At 39.8% G+C, this 24,160-nt stretch overlaps 1 protein-coding gene across 4 annotated transcripts in view; it reads right to left on the bottom strand.

Moving 5' to 3' along the window:
* Positions 1-11,701, bottom strand: part of LOC150038959 (synaptotagmin-14) — a 133,435-nt gene extending 121,734 nt beyond the window's left edge. For all 4 annotated transcript variants that reach the window (XM_090328084.1, XM_090328085.1, XM_090328093.1 and 1 more), the window contains exon 1: positions 11,633-11,701. In XM_090328084.1, coding sequence (XP_090184210.1) covers positions 11,633-11,645 — 13 coding nt within the window. In that variant the 5' untranslated portion in view covers positions 11,646-11,701. The remainder of the gene's footprint in view (positions 1-11,632) is intronic.
* Positions 11,702-24,160: the final 12,459 nt, after the last annotated feature.

The following is a 24,160-nucleotide window of genomic DNA, read 5'->3' as shown; positions in this document are numbered from 1 at the left end:
AGCAATTCCACTACTTGGCATTTAACCAATCATCCAGAAACAAGGACATACTAAATCCACTAGCACAACAATGTTCATTGCAGCACTATTTCCATAGCAAAGATATGGAACCAACCCAGATGTTCCTCAGTTGATGAGTGGATGGATCAACAAGATGTGGTATTTATACACAATGGAATTCTATGCTGCTGTCAGAAAGAACAACATCGCCACATTTGTAAGGAAATGGAAAGACTTAGAAAAAATCATATTAAGTGAAGTGAGCCAGACTCAATGGAACATAGACTCAATGGTTTCCCTCATTTGTCATAATCAGTAGAAACCTTGGGCTCTCCTAACAGAGATTTATAATAGAGCAAAACCTAGATACATAAGGCCATATAGTATGATGATAAATGAAAGGACCTCTAGGATATAAAAACAAAAGCCATATAATGAGTGATTGTTGTCCTTAATGTACTATGTTACCTCTCATCTCTTTTGCTGTCCCTTGGTTATCTCATATTGTTACAGAATCTCACTTTGTTACCTGATATATTGGATAAATGCGTATTTAGTTATTTGAAATTGGATAGGGAAAGGGGGAAAACAAGATGAGGGGTGGGGTTGGGGGGGAGGGAAATGGGGACCAAGACATGAGAAAGGGTATCAATGTATGTGAATTAATACACCTTCTATCTGGTGAATATAATGTAACCCTTCTATTAATTACAATAAAAAATATATGGAAAAAAAAGAATTTCCTGTCTCATGACAAAGGAGTAGTTGACTCAAGCTGGGGGCTGTAAATTCCCTGATAAGAGCAGCTTAACCGGGTAGAGTTACCAGAGTTCCTCCCCCACGCTACCCCCTTCACCTGCCAGGAAGCTCCCTCCCTTTCCTTTGTCAGCAGAGCCAGAAGCCCCACAGAGATAAGTCAGCTCAAACAGCAAAGTTCTCAGTGGTCACCTCAGCCATCACTCAAGTATGTTGAGATTCCATTGGCCACCTGGATATGGCCAAGCCCAACTACATGGCTGGTGGCCTATAAAAGTAGCCTGTTAGGGCTGGGAGTTTGGCCTAGTGGTAGAGTGCTTGCCTAGCATGCACAAAGACCTGGGTTCGATTCCTTGGTACCACATGCATAGAAAAAAAGCTGGAAGTGGTGCTGAAGCTCAAATGGTAGAGCTCTAACCTTGAGAAAGTCCAAGGACAGTGCTCAGCCCCTGAGCTATAGCCCAGGACTGGCAAAAAAAAAAAAAAAAAGTAGCCTGTTAGATTAGGCGGGGTCGCTCTCTCACACATCTTAGAGATGGTCCTGATTGGTCAGTATGATTCTCAGTGCTAGGTGAGGAATAAAACTCTATTTAACTTCCACTTTTGTGTCAGACTCATTTCTTTGATCATGGACCCTAATATTGGGGGGCTGTACCCTAATAAGCCAAAAATTAGTCTTTTAAGAAGATGTTCTACTCTTTGCAACAATATAAATGAATATGAAAAAGATACTGAGTGTACTAGCCTGGCACAGTATGACATACTATACAATCTCAACTATATAATCTGCAACAGTCAACTTCTAGTCCTAGGAACCAGAATGCTTGTTATCAGAGGCGGGGTGAGGGACACGAGAGGAAGTGGTCCTGTTTCCATCACACAGGATAAATCAGTTTCTGTGCTTTATTGAACATCATGATAACTATAGTTAGTAGCAGGTCATTGTATTCTTAACACATCACTTTTATTTAAGTGTTTCTACCACAAAAAATAAGTAGGTGAAGTAACAGATTTATATTTCATATGCATAATATGATATTATGCATTACAACACCACATTAGGGGCCAGGAGATTAGTGATATAGTGCTTGCCTAGCATGCATGAAAACCTGGGTTCAATTCCTCAGTACCACATACATAGAAAAAGCCAGAAGTGGTGTTGTGGCTCAAGTAGTAAAGCTCTAGCCTTGAGAAAGCCCAAGGACTCTGCTCAGGCCCTGAGTTCAAGCTCCAGGACTGGCAAAAAAACCTGCCACATTATATAACACAAATATATACTGGTAAGAATAATTTTCTTAGCCGCTATATAAATATATTTTTTTCACTCAAAAATGTGTCTCTAATGTAAGCCAAATAAAATTGGGGAGTGTTGTGTGTGTACATATATATATATGACATTATTATACTGTGAGTTGTTTTGAATTTTTCATAATAAAAATATTAAATGATTGTCATTTTAGGTAGAAATAAAAAGTTATTGTGAATAGTCTAGTTATAAGAAATAGAAATGTCTTACAGCAATTATGTGAGAAGAAAAAAATCATGATGTCCATTTTAAAAAGTAGGTCATCTGTGATCTAAGCTAAAAAAACTAGAAAATAATTTTTCTATCACTAAAGTAGGTTAGCTCTACAGCCTTTCTTGGTGCTAATAGTGCCATCACCTCCTTATTATCAACAGAATAAGCCAATCCTAAGTATCAGGAGACAAAAAAAAAACCTAAAGTTATGATTATAAAAGAACTGTTATTCAGGAAAACCCCAATATAAAACATGACCTTAACTAAGTAACCATGGACCACTTGCTGAAGAGCTATAATGAAAAATATACCTGTATATGGAACATCTTTCACACTAAGGAGACAAATAAGTGCCACTTGGTAAACTAGACACTTACCAAGTTACAAGAAATGATTTTCAAGACATTAGAAGAATCAAGTAGTAAGAATAATTATAAAAAATGGAAGTCTATGATGTTTGATAAGGTACTTTTTTTTTTTTTTTTTTTTTTTTTGCCAGTCGTGGGCTTGAGCTCAGGGCCTGAGCACTGTCCTTGGACTTTCTCAAGGCTAGAGCTCTACCACTTGAGCCTCAGCACCACTTCTGGCTTTTTTTTCTATATGTCTGTATTACCAAGGAATAGAACCCAGGCCTTCGTGCATGCTAGGCAAGTACTTTAACCACTAGGTCAAACTCCCGGCCTGATAAGATACTTCTTAAAAGTATTTCCCCTGTATACTCATTGAGGAATATTCTTTAGAAGTAAACATTTGTGAATTAGTTTGAATTTTGTTTTTAACTAGGTTGTATGTTTTAATGTCTGTAGTGAAAGCTAAATTCTTTCACCTATGTAATATAAATTGATTAAGCTTTATCATATATGGCCAACCTTACATTAACAATAATAAAAAACCTGCTGAAGGACAATGGAAGTAAACTGTTTTATAATATAAAATTAATCTCTAGCCAGGCACAGTGGCTCACACCTGTTATTCTAGCTACTCAGGAGGCTGAGATCTGAGGATCATGGTTCACAGCCAGCCCAAGCACTACAAAGTCCATGAGACTTATCCCCAATAAGTTACCAGAAAATCAGAAGTGGCACTGTGACTCAATGGGTAGGGCAGTATCCTTGAGCAGAAGAGCTCAGGGACAACGCCCAAGCCCAGAGTTCAAGCACAATGACCACCAACAACAAAAAATTGATCTCTATTGACTGACATAATACCATAAATAAAAAGTTATCTAAGTATATAGTCAAACTGATTGACTGATTAATTGATAATTATTTTTTGCCAGTCCTGGGGGTTAGATTCAGGCTAGCACTGTACCACTTGACCCACAGAACCACTTCCCGCTTTTTCTATATATGTGGCACCAAGGAATCAAATCCAGGGCTTCATGCATGCTAAGTAAGCACTCTATCACTAGGCCACACACCTGGCCCTCAAATATATTTTTTTTAATCACACAACTAACAAAAGAGACTAGCACTCACAGAGAGAGAAAGAGAGAGAGAAAGAGAGAAAGAGAGAGAGAGAAAGAGGGAGAGAGAGAGAGATTAGAATTCAGAAACAAAACTCATTTCATAGTATAAACAGAGATACTAAAGGCTAAAAATGCCCAAAGATACTAATTAATTGTCAGGAGAAAAAAATTCAGACAGTATGTTTAACATACTTAAGGAAGTAAAAATGGCTTTTTCTTCAATTTTATGAAAAATTGTAAAATGATTTTTCTGTGCTGAAAGGCAGTTTACACAGAGTGAATTTGCAAAGGCTAATGGAGATAACACTACTCTTGAAACTATCACCTCAGCAACATGGCAATGACAAGGTTAGGCAAAGTTGTCATCTTTTCCTGTAATCAAATATAGGTGCAGAACATAATGTAAACTAGCACAGACCCGTTCAGTTGGCACAAATGAGAATAGAAGAAAGCAGATATTTGCGGCACTCACACACATGTACCATGATTATTTTCAGTATATATGTATGTATAATACTAATGAAACAGTGTGTGCATGAATGTAACATAACTGTGAATGTACCAGGTAACCAGGGTGATTTAAAGGAAAAGGAATCCTTACAAAACATACATCTTCCCCCGTTCACAGAAGGCAAACGTGTACTAGTATTATAGTCCCACTATAGTACATCCAGGTATACAAAAGCGGACTTAAGCCCATGGTTTAGTTCTTTTAAGGATCATTTTCAAATTTTACTTATCATATTCTGACCACTAGCCTACATCCCCACAACTTATAAACTCTATTTATTTCTTCCTTTTCTTATTTTATTTTAAGTAGCTGTACTAAGGGATTTCAATCCCACCAGTGATATTGTGAGCATAGTGTATCTTGATTCTTGTCAGCCTTTCCATCAATCTCCCCCATCTCTTCCAATCACATCCTACTTATTTCTTCTTGATGAAACACTGAAAAGCTATTGTATCAATGTCTTAAAATTCATTTCATCTAAAGATTCTTTTCTCATATACATCAATTAATGCAATCAAGGCCATAAAGTTAACATCTAACTCACAGTAATTACACTGTGATAGCTAAGTCTTATGTAGATATCTACACATAATAAAAGATGAAACTTTATTTTTAGTTGATGTTGTCACTTCCCCTCTTTCAGCACCCCCCACCAAACAACTTACCTCTGTTTTTGTGATACTGGGGATTGAATCCACGGCTTCTTTGTGCATGCTAGGCAAGTAAACGATTGAGCTTCACCCCTAACCCTAACTTAATCCATTGAGACTTCCAAGTTTCAAGACAGGTGCTGATGGTTCACACCTGTACTCCTACCTTCTCAGGAGGCTGAGATCTGAAGCCAGCCCAGGCAAGAAAGCCTGTAAGACGCTTATCTCCAATCAATTACATAAAAAGTCAGAAGTGGCACTGTGGCTCAAGTGCCAGAGTGCTAGCTTTGAGCAAAAGGAGCTCAGGGACAGCATCCAGACTCAGAGTTGAAGCTCGAGGGGTTGAACTTTCAGATACATTATAGATTAGCTCCTCATTAAGCCATTTATTCAAGGAACAATATGAGGTTTGGGCCTTAATTTAAATCAGTGTCAAGAAAAAAAATCATGATTTAAAATTGAGCTAGACTTCAATCAAAGTCAGCAACCTAGCACAGGAAAACTTTGTTCTTGTTATCTATGATAAAAGAAAAAAAGAGAAAAAAACCCTTAAAAGCATTTGTATAGTAGCAATAAGAATAACCACAGGATAGAAAATAGCTTTCATTTTGTATGCTGATTATGGAATAGGAGTGAAGGGCAGGGCTGCCCCAGATTCTAAACACAAGTCCCTCAGCAAAGCCAAGAAGAAATGCCTTCGTAAAGCAGCCAGCTACTTGGTAGGAAGAGATCGGAGGATCTAACTTTGTGTCGAGGCAGGGAAAAAAATTAAGAAGACTCCATCTCAATAAACAAGCCTGCCATGGTAGCGTACATCTGTAACCCCCGCTAGGTAGGAGGCATACATAGGAGAATCATGATCTAAAGGGGAGCCCTGAGAAAAACAATGAAACTCAATACAAAGAAATAAACAGGGCCGGGAGTTTGGCCTAGTGGTAGAATGCTTGCCTAGCATGCATGAAGGCCTGGGTTCGATTCCTTGGTACCACATACCTAGAAAAAGCAGAAAATGGTGCTGAGGCTCAAGTGGTAGAGCTCTAACCTTGAGAAAGTCCAACGACAGTGCTCAGGCCCTGAGCTCAAGCCCAGGACTGGCAAAAAAAAAAAAAAAAAAAAAGGAAAAAAGAAAGAAAGAAAGAAAGAAAGAAAGAAAGAAACAAACAAACAAACAATGAATTCCTAAAAGGGCTGAAGGCATCTGCCTTAAGAAGCAGCATTCTTACTAGCAAGTAAGACCATAGTACTACTAGACAGGTAGGTAGGTAGGTAGGTAGGTAGGTAGGTAGGTAGGTGGATAGTACATAGATAAGTAGACACACAATTTTTTGTTGTTGTTGTTGTTTGTGGGACGTGGAATTCTGGGCCTGGGCATTGTTCCTGAGCTCTTCAACTCAAGGTTACCGCCCTGCCCCTTGAGCCAAGGCGCCACACAATTTTTTTTTTTTAAGTCTCCAACTCTCTGGGTGTTATCCTCCCAAACTGGTTTTGGTTGCTGCTATGCAATTGCTACAGAATTAAAATAATCTGAAAGTCTTCTCTATCGTTTTACAAACTCATTTGGTCTATAATATTCCTGTATACTAGAAGGACTAAACTTTGGGACACATATATACACCAATATAACTTCATCACACAGACTGAACAAGAGCTTATCTTACAGTACTTAATTATTTGTAAAGCATTTTCAGTGCATTATTTCATCCAATGCATTTGATTCAATAACTTTTCTTTTTTTGATTCAATAACTATTCTAGGAGGTATAAATTTTATTATGTAAAATCAAATTTACTGTTCATGAATGGATACACTTTCCAACTGTTGAGTCACTTTTTAATTCGGTTTTTATTATGTTTGGACTATGAAAAACTCATTACCATGACAGAATAAATCACTCAGAAAACACATACCTACTTATACAAAATGCTCCACTAAATTGAATTTTACAGTTAAACAATATAGAATGAAATCCTTTGAAGGAGGGAAATGGGGACAAAAACATAAGAAGGGGTATCAATGTCTGTGAAGTAATGCACCTTCTATCTGGTGAATATAATGTAAGCCTTCTATTAATTACACTAAAAAAAGAAGAAAATCCTTTGACCATACCAGATAAACTTTTTAAAACTAGAAAATGTGCACCATCCCATTAGTAAGTTCAATGTAAAGACAACTCAATACTTCATTAATATCTATTAATATCTATTTAAGGATAACTCAAAATACTATAGTCCAAAAATGTGAAAAATAAGAAAAATTTCAAAATATGTATATGGCTCTTGAAAATTTATTTGCAAATAAATTCCTAATGATACATCCTTCTAAAAATAGTCAAACAGGAACTTTAATTTGTTAGGTTTCAATTAATTAAGATATTACTATATATTATGTTAGTATATAATTTACATGCACATAAAATATGCATGTCATCATATTACTCAAAATTTTTTAATGTTTTATTTAGGGCAGTTTGTTCAATCTTACATATATCTGCACTTTCTCATTATTAAATGCCAGAGGAAGAAGTATTCATCTAAAGAAAAATCAAATTTAAGAAGAAAATCTGCTATCCTACTATGGATATATTGTACAATGACATACTCTTTTTTCCATATATTTTTATTGTAATTAATAGAAGGGTTACATTATATTCACCAGATAGAAGGTGCATTAATTCACATACATTGATACCCTTTCTCATGTCTTGGTCCCTATTTCCCTCTCCCCCACCCCCACCCCTCATCTTGTTTTCCCCCCTTCCCTATCCAATTTCAAATAACTAAATAAGCATTTATCCAATATATCAGATAACAAAGTGAAACTGTAACAATATGAGATAACCAAGGGACAGCAAAAGAGATGAGAGATACCATAGTATATTAAGGACAACAATCACTTATTATATGGCTTTTGTTTTTATATCCTAGAGGTCCTTTCATTTATCATCATACTGTATGGCCTTATGTATCTAGGTTTTGCAAATCTCTGCTAGAAGAGTCCAAGGTTTCTACTGATCAACATAATCTTTTTGAAGTAATTGCAATCAGTATTACTCATCAAGTTGTATAAATCAAGCCAATTCTTGTTTTCTGTTTTCCCCACTGGCATTAACTACTGCATCTATTACTTATTGCCTTATGACACTAGAAATGAAAACTCTCTCACGTTGCTACTTGCTTCTAATTTTGTAGAAATTAGAAAAAGAAAGTCGAATAAACTATCAACTCAAAAGTGTGTCTCTAAGTAAACCTACCTAAATATGCAAATATCTTAAATGGCTATAAAACACTATTAATGTTATCTCTGCCATAAGTCAAAGTATAACTTTTAAAATTAAACTGAACTATAATTTCTCCATACATAAAATATTCAATAAGTTACTTCTTTCTGCTCTCTCTCGTTGGATAGGTGTAATGTCTAATTATATTATCCTCTACATACACAATATTGATTTCTCTAACAACAAAAGACAGCAGAAAAGGGGTATGATGCTCTTACTCAGAACTAATAACATATTTCTGTCAGCTTTGTTGTTAACAAAGTATTACAAACAGTTTCTGAAAATCCAAATTGTATTTTAGAAATCTTAAGGCCAAAACAGGCTTTAATGAGAATGTTGGAATTCTAATAATGGTTTTAAAAACATATGTGAAAGTGTGTGGCAAACTATTGGCTAGCTATACACATAAATTATACACTCATACACACACAAACATTTTTATGGACTGAAGATAATGAACAGAATTCCATGAAACAATTCAGAAATAAAGATGATAAGACAAACTCAGTTGCTACACAAAATCTAAGGAATATAAAAAATAAGTAAAGACATTATCCTCTAGGAATTTACAATCAGACTAGAAAAACAGGTTTACAAATGACTGATTACAAAGTAGTTCAATGTGTAGAGTAGGTGTAAAGTAGACAAATTACACAGAAAAGATTCAAAACACAAAGCAAAGCACATTGGGCCAGGCAGATGAAGACTAAGAAGTATGCAGTAAGAGAAAACTTCTAAGCCAGGAAATGTCAATGTCAGACTGACAGAGGCCCCTACTAGTAGATTTACTGTTTTAGACAATAAAGACGTGTCTTGACCAGCTAGGTAGAACTACCAGGCTGGTATCACCAGACAGCTAGAGTAACAAAAATATCTGTAATCTATTCAACCTTTCAAAATACCTTTTTGAAAGTTCACCTTTCCTTAGCATCAGGCCAACTTCTTCACCCGAGTAATTACATCAGTTCAGTGCAGTAACACTATCATCTTTCCTTCTATCAAAGGTCACAATCATCAGTTCTATGTCTGACTGACAAGGAAATGAGACTGGAAGCAAGGCACTTTCGTGGAGTGTGTGGTCAAGACTGCATGCATAGGGCCGGGAGTTTGGCCTAGTGGTTAAAGTGCTTGCCTAGCATGCATGGAGACCCGGGTTCGATTCCTCGGTATCACATACATAGAAAAAAGGCGGAAGTGGTGCTGAGGCTCAAGTGGTAGAGCTCTAGCCTTGAGAAAGTCCAAGGACAATGCTGAGGCCCTGAACTCAAGTCCAGGACTGGCAAAAAAAAAAAAGACTGCATGCATGCCTGGCAAGAATGAAGTCCTGAGTTCAAATCTCAAAACTGCCAAAAAGACATATTTTTGTAAGCAAATGGTGTGCGTTCAAATTTAAAACAAAAAAGAAAAGCAAAACAACAACAACAAAAAAATCCTGGAAGAATTTCTAGAAGGATTATGAAAAATCTTAATTCTTTAAACATACATGTAGTAGGCAGAGCAAAATATCAACAGTTGACATAAGAAAGGAATCAATAACACTGAACTGCCTCAGAAAAGAATGGACATATTGAGCAAACTGTAAAATAGTTCAGTTACTAGTGTTAGGACCAAACTGGAATGTTATCTAATTCTTCCTTGCATCCTGCATACATGCTTTCACCTTTACCAACTTACAAGAAACACACTTACCACTTTATGTATTAGTCTGGAAAGTAAAATACACTACATAAATTGTCCTGAAAAATAAAATACACTACATAATCAGTGTAGTGTGGTTTCTAGATTTTTAAACCCTAGAATCAAACATCATGAGGAAAAGACAATGGGTAACAGAAATATCAAAGATTCGTAGGCAGATATTATTCCCTGTCACCTTAGCTAGATATTTACAACTTCCTTAATGTGTATCTTGTGTATATAATAGGTGCTCAGTCTCTTAAATGAGATGAATCAATGTGTGGTTCAGAAACCCCCAGTGACAGATCACCTGGATGGGAACAACTCTGAAAAGTTGTACTTGGAGGAACACACATTCAGCACAGACAAATGAGATATACAGCTCTTGGTAACTTGCATGTCTGCACAGATACACACACACACACACGGAGGGTTTACAAACGTACTTAAGAGACAAGGACTACACGATGCTGTAGTTTTTCATAGAAATACCCGGGATGTGTGATATTATTTGTCACAACATCCTCCTCCAAAAAAAAAAAAGGGCAAAATATAGACACTTCATTCCAGTTCCAGAATTTTTTGGAACAAGAAGAGAAAAAAAAAAGACACATTAGTGCCACCTACCTCGTCGAGGAACTTAACACTTGCTAAGCTACTTTTTGAAAACGCAGTAAGGCAGTGAAGCACTGGTATTGTCAAGATACCGGTGTGTGTGTAGGAGTGTGACAGTGTGAGTATGTGTGACTGTGTGAGCGTGTGAGACTGTGTGAGCGTGTGAGACTGTGTGTTATGAGTGTATGTGACAGTGTGCGTGACCATGTGTGTGTGAGTGACAGTGTGTGTGACTGTGAGTGTGACAGTGTGTGAGTGTACGAGTGTGTGAGTGCTTGTGTGTGACAGTGTGAGTGAGTGTGAGTGTGTAGGAGTGTGTAGGAGTGTGTATGACTGTGTGAGCGTGTGAGTGTGTATGACTGTGTGTGTTATGGGTGTATGTGACAGTGAGTATGTGTGAGTGCGTGTGTGTGACAGTGTGTGAGTGAGTGTGAGTGTGTATGAGTGTGTAAGACTGTGTGAGCGTGTGAGTGTGTGGCCGTGTGTGTGAGTGTGAGAGTGTGTGTGTGACTGTGTGCGTGAGTGACAGTGTGTGTGTGACAGTGTATGTGTGAGTGTGTGTGTGTGACAGTGTGTGAGTGTATGAGTGTGTGAGTGCGTGTGTGTGTGTGACAGTGTGTGAGTGTGTAGGAGTGTGTAGGACTGTGTGAGCGTGTGAGTGAGTGTGTGGCCGTGTGTGTGAGTGTGAGAGTGTGCATGAGTGTGTGAGTGTTGTAAAGATGGACGTACTTCTTCGACAGCAGCAGTTTTCAGCATTCGGGGGTTTGTCTGGGTGCAGGAGGAACGTTTGGGAAAATCCACTTCACCCCTCATCTCCAGGCGCCCCCAGCCCGGCCACGCAGGGAGCGTGCAGAGTGGACCAGCGGGGAGCCGGGACGGCCGCTGAGGGAAGGGCGCGGCCCCTCGGGGGCTCGGGTCCGGGGGCCGCGGCGGGGCCGAGGCCGCGGGAAGCCGCGCCTGGGCCGACGCTCTCCACCCAAGTTCCGCGTCCCCGGCGCCGCTCCGCCCGCCGCCTCCCCGGGCGCGGCGCGGACCCCCGTGCGCCTGGGACCCCGGGCCGCCCCGCGTGCGCCTCGGCCTCGGGGCCCCGCGGTGCCCCCCGCGGCCGGGCGCCCCTCCCCGCCGCTCCCCGCGTCTCCCCGCGCCGGCCTCCACTTACCTTCAATCGCCATGATGCGCTCGCCATGGACCGCACCAAGTGGACGGCGGGGCGGGGGGGGGCGGGGAGAGAGGCCGCGCCGGGGCCGCGGGCTCGGGGGCCCGGGCGGGGCGCGCGGGGAGCGGCGGGCGGCGGGGCCCCGCGGGAGGCCGAGCAGCGCGCGGGGCGGGAGGGGCCCGGGCGGCCCCGCGTGCGCGCGCGCCGGGGAAGAAATGGAACCTTCCGGGGGCGCGGGCGGCACGTGACGCCGCCCCGCCCGCCGCGCCCGCCCCGCCGCGCCCGGCGCCCGGCGCCCAGCGTGGGGATTCAAACCCGGTGCGGGTCCCTGGCCCAGGAGCAGCGGCGGGGGCGCGGCCCTGGTGCGGGAGGCCGGGGAGGCGGTCAGCACCCTGGACAGCGCTCGGCTCCTGGGAGCCGGGCTCCAGGCTCTGCCCTTCTCCCGGCCCTTCTCCTGGGACCTGGTCACCGGAAGGGCTCCGGGCTTCGGTTTTGCCTCAGGTCTGTGCGGTGAGGCCAGGAGACCGCCGGCCAAACCAGCAGGAGAGAGGGATCCTGAGGACATCCACGCGCCTGCCGGCCTCCCTCCCTCCCCACCTCACACACACACACACACACACACACACACACACGCACACACGCACGCGCGCACACACACGCGCGCACACACACGCGCACACACACACACACGCGCACATACACACGTGCGCGCGTACACACACGCGCACATACACACACGCGCGCGCACACACGCGCACACACGCACGCGCACACACATACGCACGCACACACACGCGCGCGCGCGCGTGCGCACGCACACATACACATACGCACTCGCGCGCACACACACGCGCACATACACGCACACACACGCTCACACGGACGCGCGCGCACACACTCACACACACGCACCAACAGGCCTCACTCCCAATGAGGCTTAGAAGCACCCTGACCTTGATGCCCTCTTTGGAAATAGGAGTTTAAATTTTGTCTTCATATTGCATACACACAGCTGAGGCCACAGAAAGCTAGGGAGTTGGACTGACATTTTGGCAGAGGGTCACATGCACATTTTAAAAACATTATTATTATTATTATTATTATTATTATTTTCTTTTGCAAACCCATGAGCACTGGGAACAGTCACAGGCCACCTAAACCCAGAACACCAGCAACAATTGGCTCTGCGTTTTGACTTGAGGTACTTCCTGCCTGCCCCTCTTCTGCCCAAATCTGTAGTTCATTTGGTACTTGAAGGGCTGGCGACAATTAAGGCTGTAATCTAGATTAAGGACTATGGGAAGTTAGAGATTCTTCCCTGGGGAGAAAATGCTAACTTCTCCAGCCACAGAGCTGGAGGGACTGACACAAGGAAGGAAATATTTTGTGCTTATGTAAGTGAGGTTGGATTGCAATCTAGAGCAGAAACTATCTTTTATTGCTTTTATGTAACCTGTCCTTCAGTCACCATTAATGTTCAACAGACAAATATTAAAAAAAAAAAACACCTTTTTATTACTTCAGTGAAAAAATCTGTTCAGCCAAGCACTGGGCTGAAAGCTGACTACAAACCAGGACTGTTATTAAAGGATCAAACAATATATATTTTTTACCCATTAAATATTAAAATGCTGCCGATTTGATCTAGGAACTATGTGTGGGGAGGTGAGTGGAGGCTTGTGTGGGATGCTAGTAAAATATGTTTAACTAATGACATTTTCTGCCTCACAACTTCATTTAAGACAAGCTTGAACTCTAAGACATTGGTTTGAACTCAAAACCACAGTTCATGGTTTGGCTGACTCTTAAATAATCCAACTGTTTAACCTTTTTAAAAACTTTATGGGGCAAGTTCAAGCCCCGTGACCCACAAAAAAAAAAAACAAACCTTCATGATGAAAACTAGAAAAAACTTGCTCATCCTTTCATCATCAATTATACTAGTAACTGCATATACTATAAGGTAGTGTGAACTTGAATAACACAGGTAAAAATCACCATCCTTTGTTTGGAAAATGAGGGTGGGAGTAAACAGTGAATTTGAGCCACAAATTTGTCCACTCTGGGAACTAGGACCAAGAATAGTCAGTATTTAGTTACATTTTCCCCTTAACTTAAAATGCATAATTCCTCCTAGTTATTGTCCTTAAACATGATATGTAGGCCAGTAGTCTGGCCTAGTGGTAAAGTGGTCGCCTAGTATGCACAAAGACCAGGGTTTGATTCCTTGGTACCACATACATAGAAAAGTCAGAAGTGGTTCTGTGGCTCAAGAGGCAGAGTACTAGCCTTAAGGGAAAAGCCCAATGAAAATGCTCAGGCACTGAGTTCAAGAAAGCCCCAGGATGGGGCCGGGAGTTTGGCCTAGTGGTTAAAGTGCTTGCCTAGCATGCATGAAGACCCGGGTTCGATTCCTCGGTACCACATATAGAAAAAAGCCAGAAGTGGGGCTGAGGCTCAAGTGGTAGAGCTCTAGCCTTGAGAAAGTCCAAGGACAGTGCTCAGGCCCTGAGCTCAAGCTCAGGACTGGCAAAAAAAAAAAAAAAGAAAGCCCCAGGAATGCGGTAAAAAAAAAAAATATATATATATATATATATATATGTGTGTGTGTGTGTGTGTGTGTGTATAATATGTAGTAGTATGCATATGCTATATGTTATATATACTACATATTATGTAGGCTATATATATATATTTATTATATATATGGTCTCCAAATACTAGTTGGAAAATTTGTATTAAACTAATGTTGGATACCATATGGATTAGTCAACTTCCCAGCATTTCAAATAGCTTCTGACTTTCTTTAGCAGCTACTGTTATTTGGGTGTACTTTGTTCCCACCAAACCGATGCAGAAATCAAATTGCAATGCAATAAACTAAAACACTTGGATCTGGGGGACAGGTAGGAGAAGGGGAAGCATTTATTTTTACTTTGTTTTTATTTCCTTGGAGTTTTTTATGTGTTTGTTTTTGTCAAAGAGTGAGTCCACAGACAAAGGAAGTAAAACAAAACAGCAAATTCACTGAAGGAAGAAAAAAAAAGCAGATTTCCAGCTGAAAAAGGAGAGGTCCCAAGGGAGAGCTACTGCCCAGAGCAGATTGCACTGAGATTGATAATGTGTCTCTTAGGAGGAAGCTACCTGATTCTCAAGATCTTTGGAGGTTCATATCAGTCCTCAGACCCAATCAGAAGCCCAAAGTCCATACATTCTTAAAAAAAAAAAAAGTCTCTACACTATTCACAATAGCCAGGCAATGGAAACATCCAGATGCCCTACTGCAGATGAATGGATACAGAAAATGTGATATATATATAGATATATATATATCTATATATATATACACACACACAACGGAATTCTACATAGCCAACAGACAAGATAAAAACAATGGCATTTGCAGGGAACTGGATGAATCTAGAGCAAATCATGTTGAGTCAAGACCAAAGGAACAAAAGGTGCATGGTATCCTTAATATGTGGCTATTAGATCCAAACAGCAAGGACTCAATATTTGCATACCCAACGCTATGGACATGGTATTGGAAATACAAACATAACTACATAGACATAAAAACCTATGACTCTATAGACATGTTTTATTTCATAAATTAATATGTATCTATGATATACAAACCCTTAGCCTAATTTTGATTATGTTCTAAAAACTAAGTGCCAGTGATTGTATATAGAGATTCCCTTTTTGAACACTTGTTTGTTGAACATGTCATTTGAAATATGATGTAAAAATCAGTGTTAATAAATTCTTTAATAAAAAAGAGGAAGATACATAAAAAAGAGGAAAAGAAGACAATTTGTAATCCCAATACCAAGTGATAAAGACCTTGAATATTTTCAAGAAAAAAAAAAAGTTGGGTATTATCTCATTTTGAGATACCCTTCTCCAGACCAATCAGGAGGCCAGATGCCAAGCCAAATTAACAAAAACATAGAATATTAATGACTTGGGGAAGGAAGATAGTTCTCAGAAGAAAGTTCTGGGTAGAAAAACTCAAGCTATGACAGGGATCTGCGAGTGTCTCTCTTCTCTTTGCCAAGAACTTGCCTAACTCAACACTTAACTGCAGTTGCTTTGGACCACAAACATTGAAAAGAATGATTTGTAGCAAGGAAGGTAGTCTGGATTCATACCTGCATGGTGACCACTCATCACACCAGTCCATTGAGCACTTGCACTGTAGTGTGGATTGAATTTTTAGTTTTATTTAATTTTGTTTCATTTGAAATTAAAGAGCTGCATATGGCTAATGCCTACTTTATTGGACAGCATAGTCTTAGAGCTTCAGACATGATATGGTAATGTTCAGGCAAGGGCTACTAAAGATTATTTAGTAGATACTTGGTGAGATAACTTAGGTTCCTGGTGGGAAGAGAACAGTAATAATTTGTTCGTTGGTTTCGTGTATATGTTTTTATTTTTATAAAGAAGTACTGGGTCAACCAAAGAATAGAGAGTTTGAATATATAGCTGCTAACTTACTTTTCTCTTACATCTTTTAAGGCTTTTATACCTACACTTCCTTCCCTTTCTTCCATCAATTTCATGCTCTTCTTCCTATACAATCTTGCTATAAGATTCTTACTGTTCATGAGGTCATTGCTATTGGCTAACAGTATGAAGTAGTACACTGCAGTTTTATTTAGTTTAATTTTTTATAGCAAATTCTTTCTAGAGATAGAACCCAGGGACTTACACATGCAAAGAAAGTACTCTACCATCAACCCTACCCCACTGAAACAGATTAGAGGAACCCAATTCTATCTAGTAGATTGGGGCACAAGTTAAGCATTGTTAAACCTCTGTTAAATACTGTTAAACCATTATCGTAAGCATCTCTTTTAAGGTTAGTTTTCTTTTAAATTAGCTTTAAGATGTTGAGTGCTGGGGCAATTTGACTCCCTAATTGACTGCTTTCAGATAATTTCCCTAATGATCTGGCTCCCTTAAGTGGAAGACATCCAGCCAGCCTGCCCTCATGACAACAACAACTGTTCTGATCACTTCATGAACACCATGAAGAAGCTGCATGACAACTACATCTGCTTGCTGCCAAAGCACAACTCCAGCTGCAGAAGGCACCACCCCATCTATGATGCTTTCACAACAGCTTGCACCACACTTCTTGTCATCAATGCCTTAGCAAATGCTACACCACCTTAGAGTTACTTCTGCTCAGGCCAGAGGGGGAGTACATCCAATATTAATATTAGTATTCCAACAGAAGGCCCACAATTGCTACAAACACAGACTTACTCTTGCAGAAAGCTCTGCCATGATTGGTGCAAACCCCCATGCCGTGCCTCCTTTACTGGCTATATAAACAGCTACTAGATCGTTTTTTGAGCAAGCTGAGTGATACCCACCCAAGGAGGCTATCTCCAAGTGTTCCAGTATTTGGGCCCAATAAAAACTTTGTCTCCAGGAGTTTTTTTTGTGCCTACTTTTGATTTTCATCATTGGTAGAGTAATACAAAGAGGGTAGGTAGCAGCAGTGGTAAGGTCAACCATAGTGGTGGATGGCAGCAAGGGGACAGCTGAAGAGTTCCAGAGAGCTACTGGATAGAAACAATGCAGACAATAAGGGCTGTAAAGAACCGAAGACAAAGCATTTGGGGCCTTGGTCACTAGAAGGGTCCCTCAGTATGCAAAGCCTTAAGGGCCAACGGTCCCAAAACACTTTGGGCCAAATGCTATAATACTAGCCATTATAGGGCTGAGGACATCCCACATCTTCAAGTTCTTTTGTACTATCAAGTATTGCCTGTTGCCTGCTACCCCTGCCCACCATGACTGGAAGCTGAGGTTGACAGTAGCTGCCAAGTGTCAGTGCTGCTGGTGACAGACGTTTAGAGCAGGAAGCCTGCAACCTGAATGCCAAGGACTGTAAATCTCTGCTTGTAAGGCCTGGAGCCATCGGCCCCTACCTCTCTGGATCTGGAACTATACATCTTTGGGTCTGCCATCCCAGTCCCTCTGCAGGCCTTATACACTCAGAGATCCAGGAGTTGCCAATACTAAAGGTTCTCCTGACATAACCATAATTTCTACCTGGGTAAAGAAAAGGACCCCAACCATCTGATCAGTAACAACTATAATATAGCATGATCTTGGGATGTCAGCATGGAAGAGTGAACATAGCTTCTAAATATATGCCCCAATTTAACACAAAATAATCAACAAGTACTGCTTGCTAGGAATATAAGATCCTGTCACTAAGCATTCTTATTCATAACTAAGAAGTGTATTAATTTGTTCTAAGTAGGAGCACTTGATTGTATTTACAACTTTTCCTCCCCACAGCTAAATGTTTCCATGATAATGAAAAGTGATATCACCATAACAATTTTCACACAAAGGTTAAAAAATGCCATAAACTTTTTTAAATAACATAAATATATGATCTGTAGTCCATGTCTCCAGTTATATGGAAAGCAGGAAGAAACTTTTGGAAGCACTCATATATATATATATGAAGGAAATTAATTTCTATGACAAAAAATTATAATCCAAGTTAGATAACAAAAAATAAGCCAGTCATAGCTCTAGACTATGTAGCTATAAATACATGGGCCCAACTCACAGCACAAATTCTATGAGGGTCACTAAAGCTTTATTGCTTATATTCATCTAATACAAGAATGTTGACCATAATTATTTGTATAAAAGTAGAGTCTCAATAGATCTCAGATTTTTTTGTGGGTCATGGGGCTTGAACTCTGGGCTTGGGTGCTGTCCCTGAGCTCTTCAGATCAAAGCTACTGCCCTACCCCAGAGCCACAGCCACATTTCCCTTTTCCTAGTAATTAATTGGAGAGAAGAGTTTTGCATTCTTCAGTGGCTGGGCTGGCTTTGAACCACGATTCTCAGCTCTCGGCCTCCTGAGTAGGTAGGATTACAGGTGTGAGCCATTGCACCCAGCTCAATAGATCTCTTCATGGATAAATTGTAGTTGGTCAACTTGCTGTGAATCCCTTGTATTAGTAGTTCTTAAATGTTGATGTGTATAAAATTTTGATGTGTATCTGTGCATCAGATAGTCATTGATGACTGTAAAAAAAATGAACGAGGAATTTTTCATCTAGACTAGCATCTCTCATTGTTATCTCCCTAGTAATTCTTTTTCTTAATGCAGAATTTCTTTTGACTTAATTATTTACTTGCTCTTATGGATGAAAAGAAATAGTTAACATGGTATGATAGGTCATATTATTTTCAGAAGAAGGTATTGAAGAATTATGGGATATCTCTTGAGGATTTAGAAAGTTAAACCTCAATCAACTCTAGAACAATGATTTGTAGGAGTATAATTTTTTTTATTTGAAACGATAAATTTCAAATGGAAATTCCTAAACTTGGAAGCTTAGGAATTGTGTTACTCTAAATGCAACATGCTTCTTCAATTGTTATGTTATAGCTGGGTGTGATAGTACATGCCTGCTGTCCCAGCACATGGATGACTGGACCAAGATCATCTCCAATCAGAGGACAACCTGAGTCCCATAATGATTATAAATAACAGGCCAGTTTGAGCAACAAAGTAAGACTGCCTCGGAAACTAAACTAAAATAATTAAGAAATGAAAATGAATTTTAATGATTTTTTTCTTAAATACTGCAAAAACTAATGTTTAAAATGTTGTTTTCTAGCTGGGTGCAGTGACTCATGCCTCTAATTCTAGCCACTCAGGAGGCCTGAGATTTGAGGACTGTGGTTTAGAGCCAGCCCAGCAGAAAAGTCTCCATGAGATTCTCATCTCCAATTAACCACTCAAAAACTGGAAGTTGAACTGTGGCTCAAAGTGGTAGAGCACTATCCTTGAGCAAAAAAAAAAAAACCTCAGGGACAGTGCCCATGCCTGAGTTGATGTCCCACAGTCAACAGCAATGAAAAATGGCATTTTCTAGTAATATCTAGTAACTAAGTAATCTAATTTCTTTTCTGCATGTTTTGTTTAGATTTCAATAGAAAATATGACGCATAGTAGATATACTTGCTAAAATAATAAATACCAATTCTATTTCTTTCTCTTCTTTGCATCCACTGTTACTAATTTGGGGACAGAGAAGTGGACAGGGAATGAGTTCTATTCAAGATATTAAGTCCTCTTCCTTTTGCACTCAGACTCCTCCCCCAACCAAAATATGCTCAATTGAATGCATTCTTATATTACTAAATAGTGATCAAATTAAGTTCAATATTGTTTGAGTACTAAATTTAAAGCTCAGTCTAGGCTATATTAAATATATTTCCCTTTGTAATGCTTGCATCAAATCTCCCCTGGGCTATAAATCTAAACCTTTTAAGCATCTGTTGCTTTCATTTGGCTAATGGCAATCTCCACTTGGGTGTTAGTTACCTTTTAAGTACTATCACTGATACCTGAGCAAACAAACAAAGAGTAAAGGATGCATTTGAGCTCCTGATTTTAAACGTTCCAGCCTGTGATCAACTGTCCTTGTTGCTTTTGGCATCCCAGTGGAGAGCTCGTTAAACAAAGGCTGCTATTGAAAGAAAACAGAGAGAGAAATCCAAGAATAAGGAAGATTTATTGAAATTTTGAAGATATGATTGTTGAAACAAACCATTTGTTAGGAAGGATGGAAATAGCTCCCACACTCTGGAAACAGTTTGGCAGGTTCATAAAAAGTTAAACATACAGCTACCATATGACACAGTCATTCTCCATCTAGATATCTGTTCAAGAGAAAGCATATGTCCATGCAAAGATTTGTACAAAAGTATTCATGGCAGTTTTATTTGAAGTTGCCCCAAACTGGAAACATTTCAAATGTTCATCAACAATGCCTGGATAAATACACTGTAGCATGTCCAATAATTAAAAGGAATATATCTAGGGATGCCCACAACATCAAGGATGAATCATAGAAAATTTTGCCAAGTCAAAAACAAAAAAAAAGAGAAAGAAAACATATACTCTAATCCCTCGTATGTAAGTATGAAATACAAATTATCTACAGTGAAAGACAATGGCTCAAGGGTTGTGTGGGGAGAAGAGGTAAGCAGGATTAGGAAAGACAGGAGAACTTCCTTGAGGGGTGGGGATGATTTCATTGGTTTATTATATAACTCAAAATTTACCATACCATGCTTGAAGGGTATGCAAGTTATTGTTTTCAGTTATGCCTCAATAACATACATTGAGAAAACAGAAAAGAAGAAAAAGACAAACAAATGGAAAACAAGAGATAATATTAAAACTTACCCATCAATCCTGAACATCTAGTGGTTAGCTGGTAAATGTTCCAGAGGGAAAGAACAAAGAAGAGTATGACCAAACTAATGTATTTCCCAGATCTCTTCTTTAAAAGTCTCAAGTGCTATCATCTCAGCTCCTCAGGAGGCTGAGAACTGAGGACTGTGTTTGGAAACGAGCCCATGCATGAAAGTCCAGGAGACTTTTATCAACAGTTAACTTCCAAAAGGACAGGAGTGGAACTGTGGCTCAAGTGGTAAAGTGTTAGCCTTGAGAGAGAAAAAAACAAAAGCTCATGGACAGTGAGTACCGAGGCCTTGAGTTCAAGCCCCAAGATGAGCACTGAAAAAAGAAAGAAAAGAAGAAAAAAGAGAGTGTCCAGGCTTGAGATGGAAAGAACATTTGCAAGAAAGCGAAAGCACACTGTCAGCCCCCATGGATTTTAGATAACGGAAGTTTCTGAACACTTGCAGAAATATAAAAACACAAAATCAAAACTGAAAAAAAAAAAAACCAGCTCCAAGAATGAGGTTCCAATTGGCTTCCGCAATCTCAATAACAAAGTGGGTGTGAGAACAGAAGAGTAAAGGGGTGATGGAGCCTGGAGGGAACCATGATTACAAACCAGACTCAATCTGGAATGGAAAAAATAAGTCATTTCACGAACACGTGGGCTTTTAAAATCTGTTCTCATTCTCATGTATTCTTTAACATTTCTAAACAATAAGATAGCCTATAAGACAGGAAAGAGATCCAAGGAAAAGGTAACTATAGGGTCCACACCTTTGTAAGATCAACCAGCTGGTTGCCAGAGGCTCACACTTCTAATCCTAGATACTCAGGAGGCTACAGGAGGGAGAAGGAAAGGAGGAGGGAGAAGGGGGAGAGAGGAAGGGAGAAGAGGGAGAGGAAGAAGAGAGAGAGAAAGAAAAAGGAGAAGGAGAGCGAGAGAGGGAGGGAGAAGAGGGAAAAGGAGAAGGTTTTTAAGACATAATACTTTGGAGTGGATTTATACTAAATTACTAACAGTTCTTCCCTTTGGGAGCCAAAAACATTTCTTTATTCATATTCCTCATTTCTTTATTCATATTTAATTGTATTTTACATTTTAGTTGTGGTACTGGGAATCAAAATCAAGGCCTTGCACATGCTAGGCAAACATTCAACCACTGAATCGTGATATCTCTAGTCCCCATGTTTTATAATTTAGCTATCTAAGGCTTTTGGACTTTTCACACGTAATTTTAATGCCATTTCAGATTATGCAATTATATTCTGAAAATCAAGGTGACAATAGTTCTCTCCTTTCTCCAAAGCCACTCCCATCAAGGGTGACTATTCTTGTTACATTTTTGTGTTTACATATGTTGCAGATTTTGAGTACCTCCTTATAACTAAGTGGGTCCTAAACTGAACCCCCAATTAGTAACCCTATTTCACTTACCTTCCTGGATCCCTTTCACTGAGGGCACTCAAATGGAGACTTCCTCAAGTAGAATCGCTTTAAGCTGGACATTACAACCCAGCCTAAGGGTCAAGGCTTATTTTCAACCCATCATGGTGCGCTCTCTCTCTCTCTTCCTCCCCCTCCTCCTCCTCTCCCCTCTCCCTCCTCCTCCTCCTCCTCTTCTCCTTCTTCTTCTTCCATCCTCTCCTCTTCATTTCTCTTCTTGTTTCCTGGAAAGGGTTTTTCTGCTGTCTTCTAGGGATCATTTCCTTTTAAGTCACCTCCTTTGATGTCTGAGGTTTAGTTACACAATCATAGCTGAAGCTCTGTTTTCTCCAAATTTTCTGTGTAGGTCTTTCCTATTGGAGCTTGTAACTGGTGAGTCGTGTAATATTCTAAACTGCATCTCCATAGTTGTCAAAATCTCATCTAGAAAAAAATTGGACAAGGATCCCGGGACCAAAGGAAACCATAAGCATGCACACTTCTAGACTATGACCCTCCTGCCTCTGCCATCTAGGTGCTAGGATCACATGCATGAACCATCACTGCCACTTTAAATCTAGTGTTAATATTCTTAATTCTCTCAATATGGCAACACGTCATATAATTACCATTTATTAAATATGAGTGTATATGTATAAATAGTCCTTTGAGCAGAATATATAATTTTTCTAACAATTACATTCTGTACAAGGTTTAAATGGCCAATTCCTGCACTAATCTACAAGAGATATGTTCTCAGCCTATGCAAAACCATCAAACAGACCGGATAAAAATGCTGTCCAGAACCGTACTCTACGTCTGCTGCACTTTCATATTTGAGGGGTGGAGAGAGAGAAAGAGACCATTTGAATCTTGTTCTCTTTAAGTGTTTCACTTACTTAATCCGTAGTCCTGACCTTGTTGGGAGCTGTCTCTAGCGTCTCTGGGTCACTGCCATGCCCTTCTCTCTGAGCACCAAGCCTGTCTTCTCATCAGTAAAAGTGTATTTAGTTAATATTAAATTCCAAATGAAGGCCTCTAGTAAGTGAATGAACAGAATAGAGGAAAATCTAGGACATAAATAGCACAGGTGGATGGACCTGGAGTTTTAATGAAACTCAGTGTCTATCAAGACTGCCTACAGAAACCATTAATGTGGCTCTAGGTTGTAATTTTAGATCCCTTAAAGAAAGCAGTGATCCCACTCCTCTCTGCCCTGGTAAGAAAATCCCCATGTGAAATCGGCAGCAAAAATCTCTAATTATATCCTAGGAGAAAAAAAAAAAAGAGTAAAAGGCTGATAATGTTTCATCTGAAGAAGAAATGACTCAGGGACTCCACGATCATTGTTTTTCAAATATTCAAATAGCTGCCAGGCTTAAAAAAAAAAAAAGGATTGGATTTACACTGTGTAGTCAAAAGGAGGAGAGCCAACACCAATGGGTGGCAGCTGCAGAAACAGATCCAAGCTTGTGATTGGTCCTAGTGCCAAGATAGTTATTGTTATGAATGGTCTCTCTTGGTTTTGTGTGTCTGAGTGGTTTTTAACCACAATAGGCCAGTGTGCAATCATATCCTACATGTAATCTCTATTGGAACAAAATTCTACTAACAGACCTAGTCAATAAACACATTAGTTGAGCGGCATATTTGGGAAGCTGCTGTCTCTTTTCTCTCCTCATTCTTGGTGCCATCTTTTGGTAGGCTTTCCATTTATTTTGCTTTGAGGGATTCCACACCCATTTGATTTCCATAGCTCCCTTTTAGTAAATTAAATCCCGTTGGCTGTCTCTATAAATTTAATAATCAATATTATAATTAATATTGTATGGCTTCTTGCAATTGGGGGTCAATAACCAGT

This window comes from Megascapheus bottae, unplaced genomic scaffold, assembly GCF_031878675.1.
Source record: "Megascapheus bottae isolate mThoBot1 unplaced genomic scaffold, mThoBot2.hap1 H_1, whole genome shotgun sequence".
Classification (NCBI taxonomy): domain Eukaryota; kingdom Metazoa; phylum Chordata; class Mammalia; order Rodentia; family Geomyidae; genus Megascapheus; species Megascapheus bottae.
This window is presented reverse-complemented; position numbering and strand designations above follow the sequence as displayed.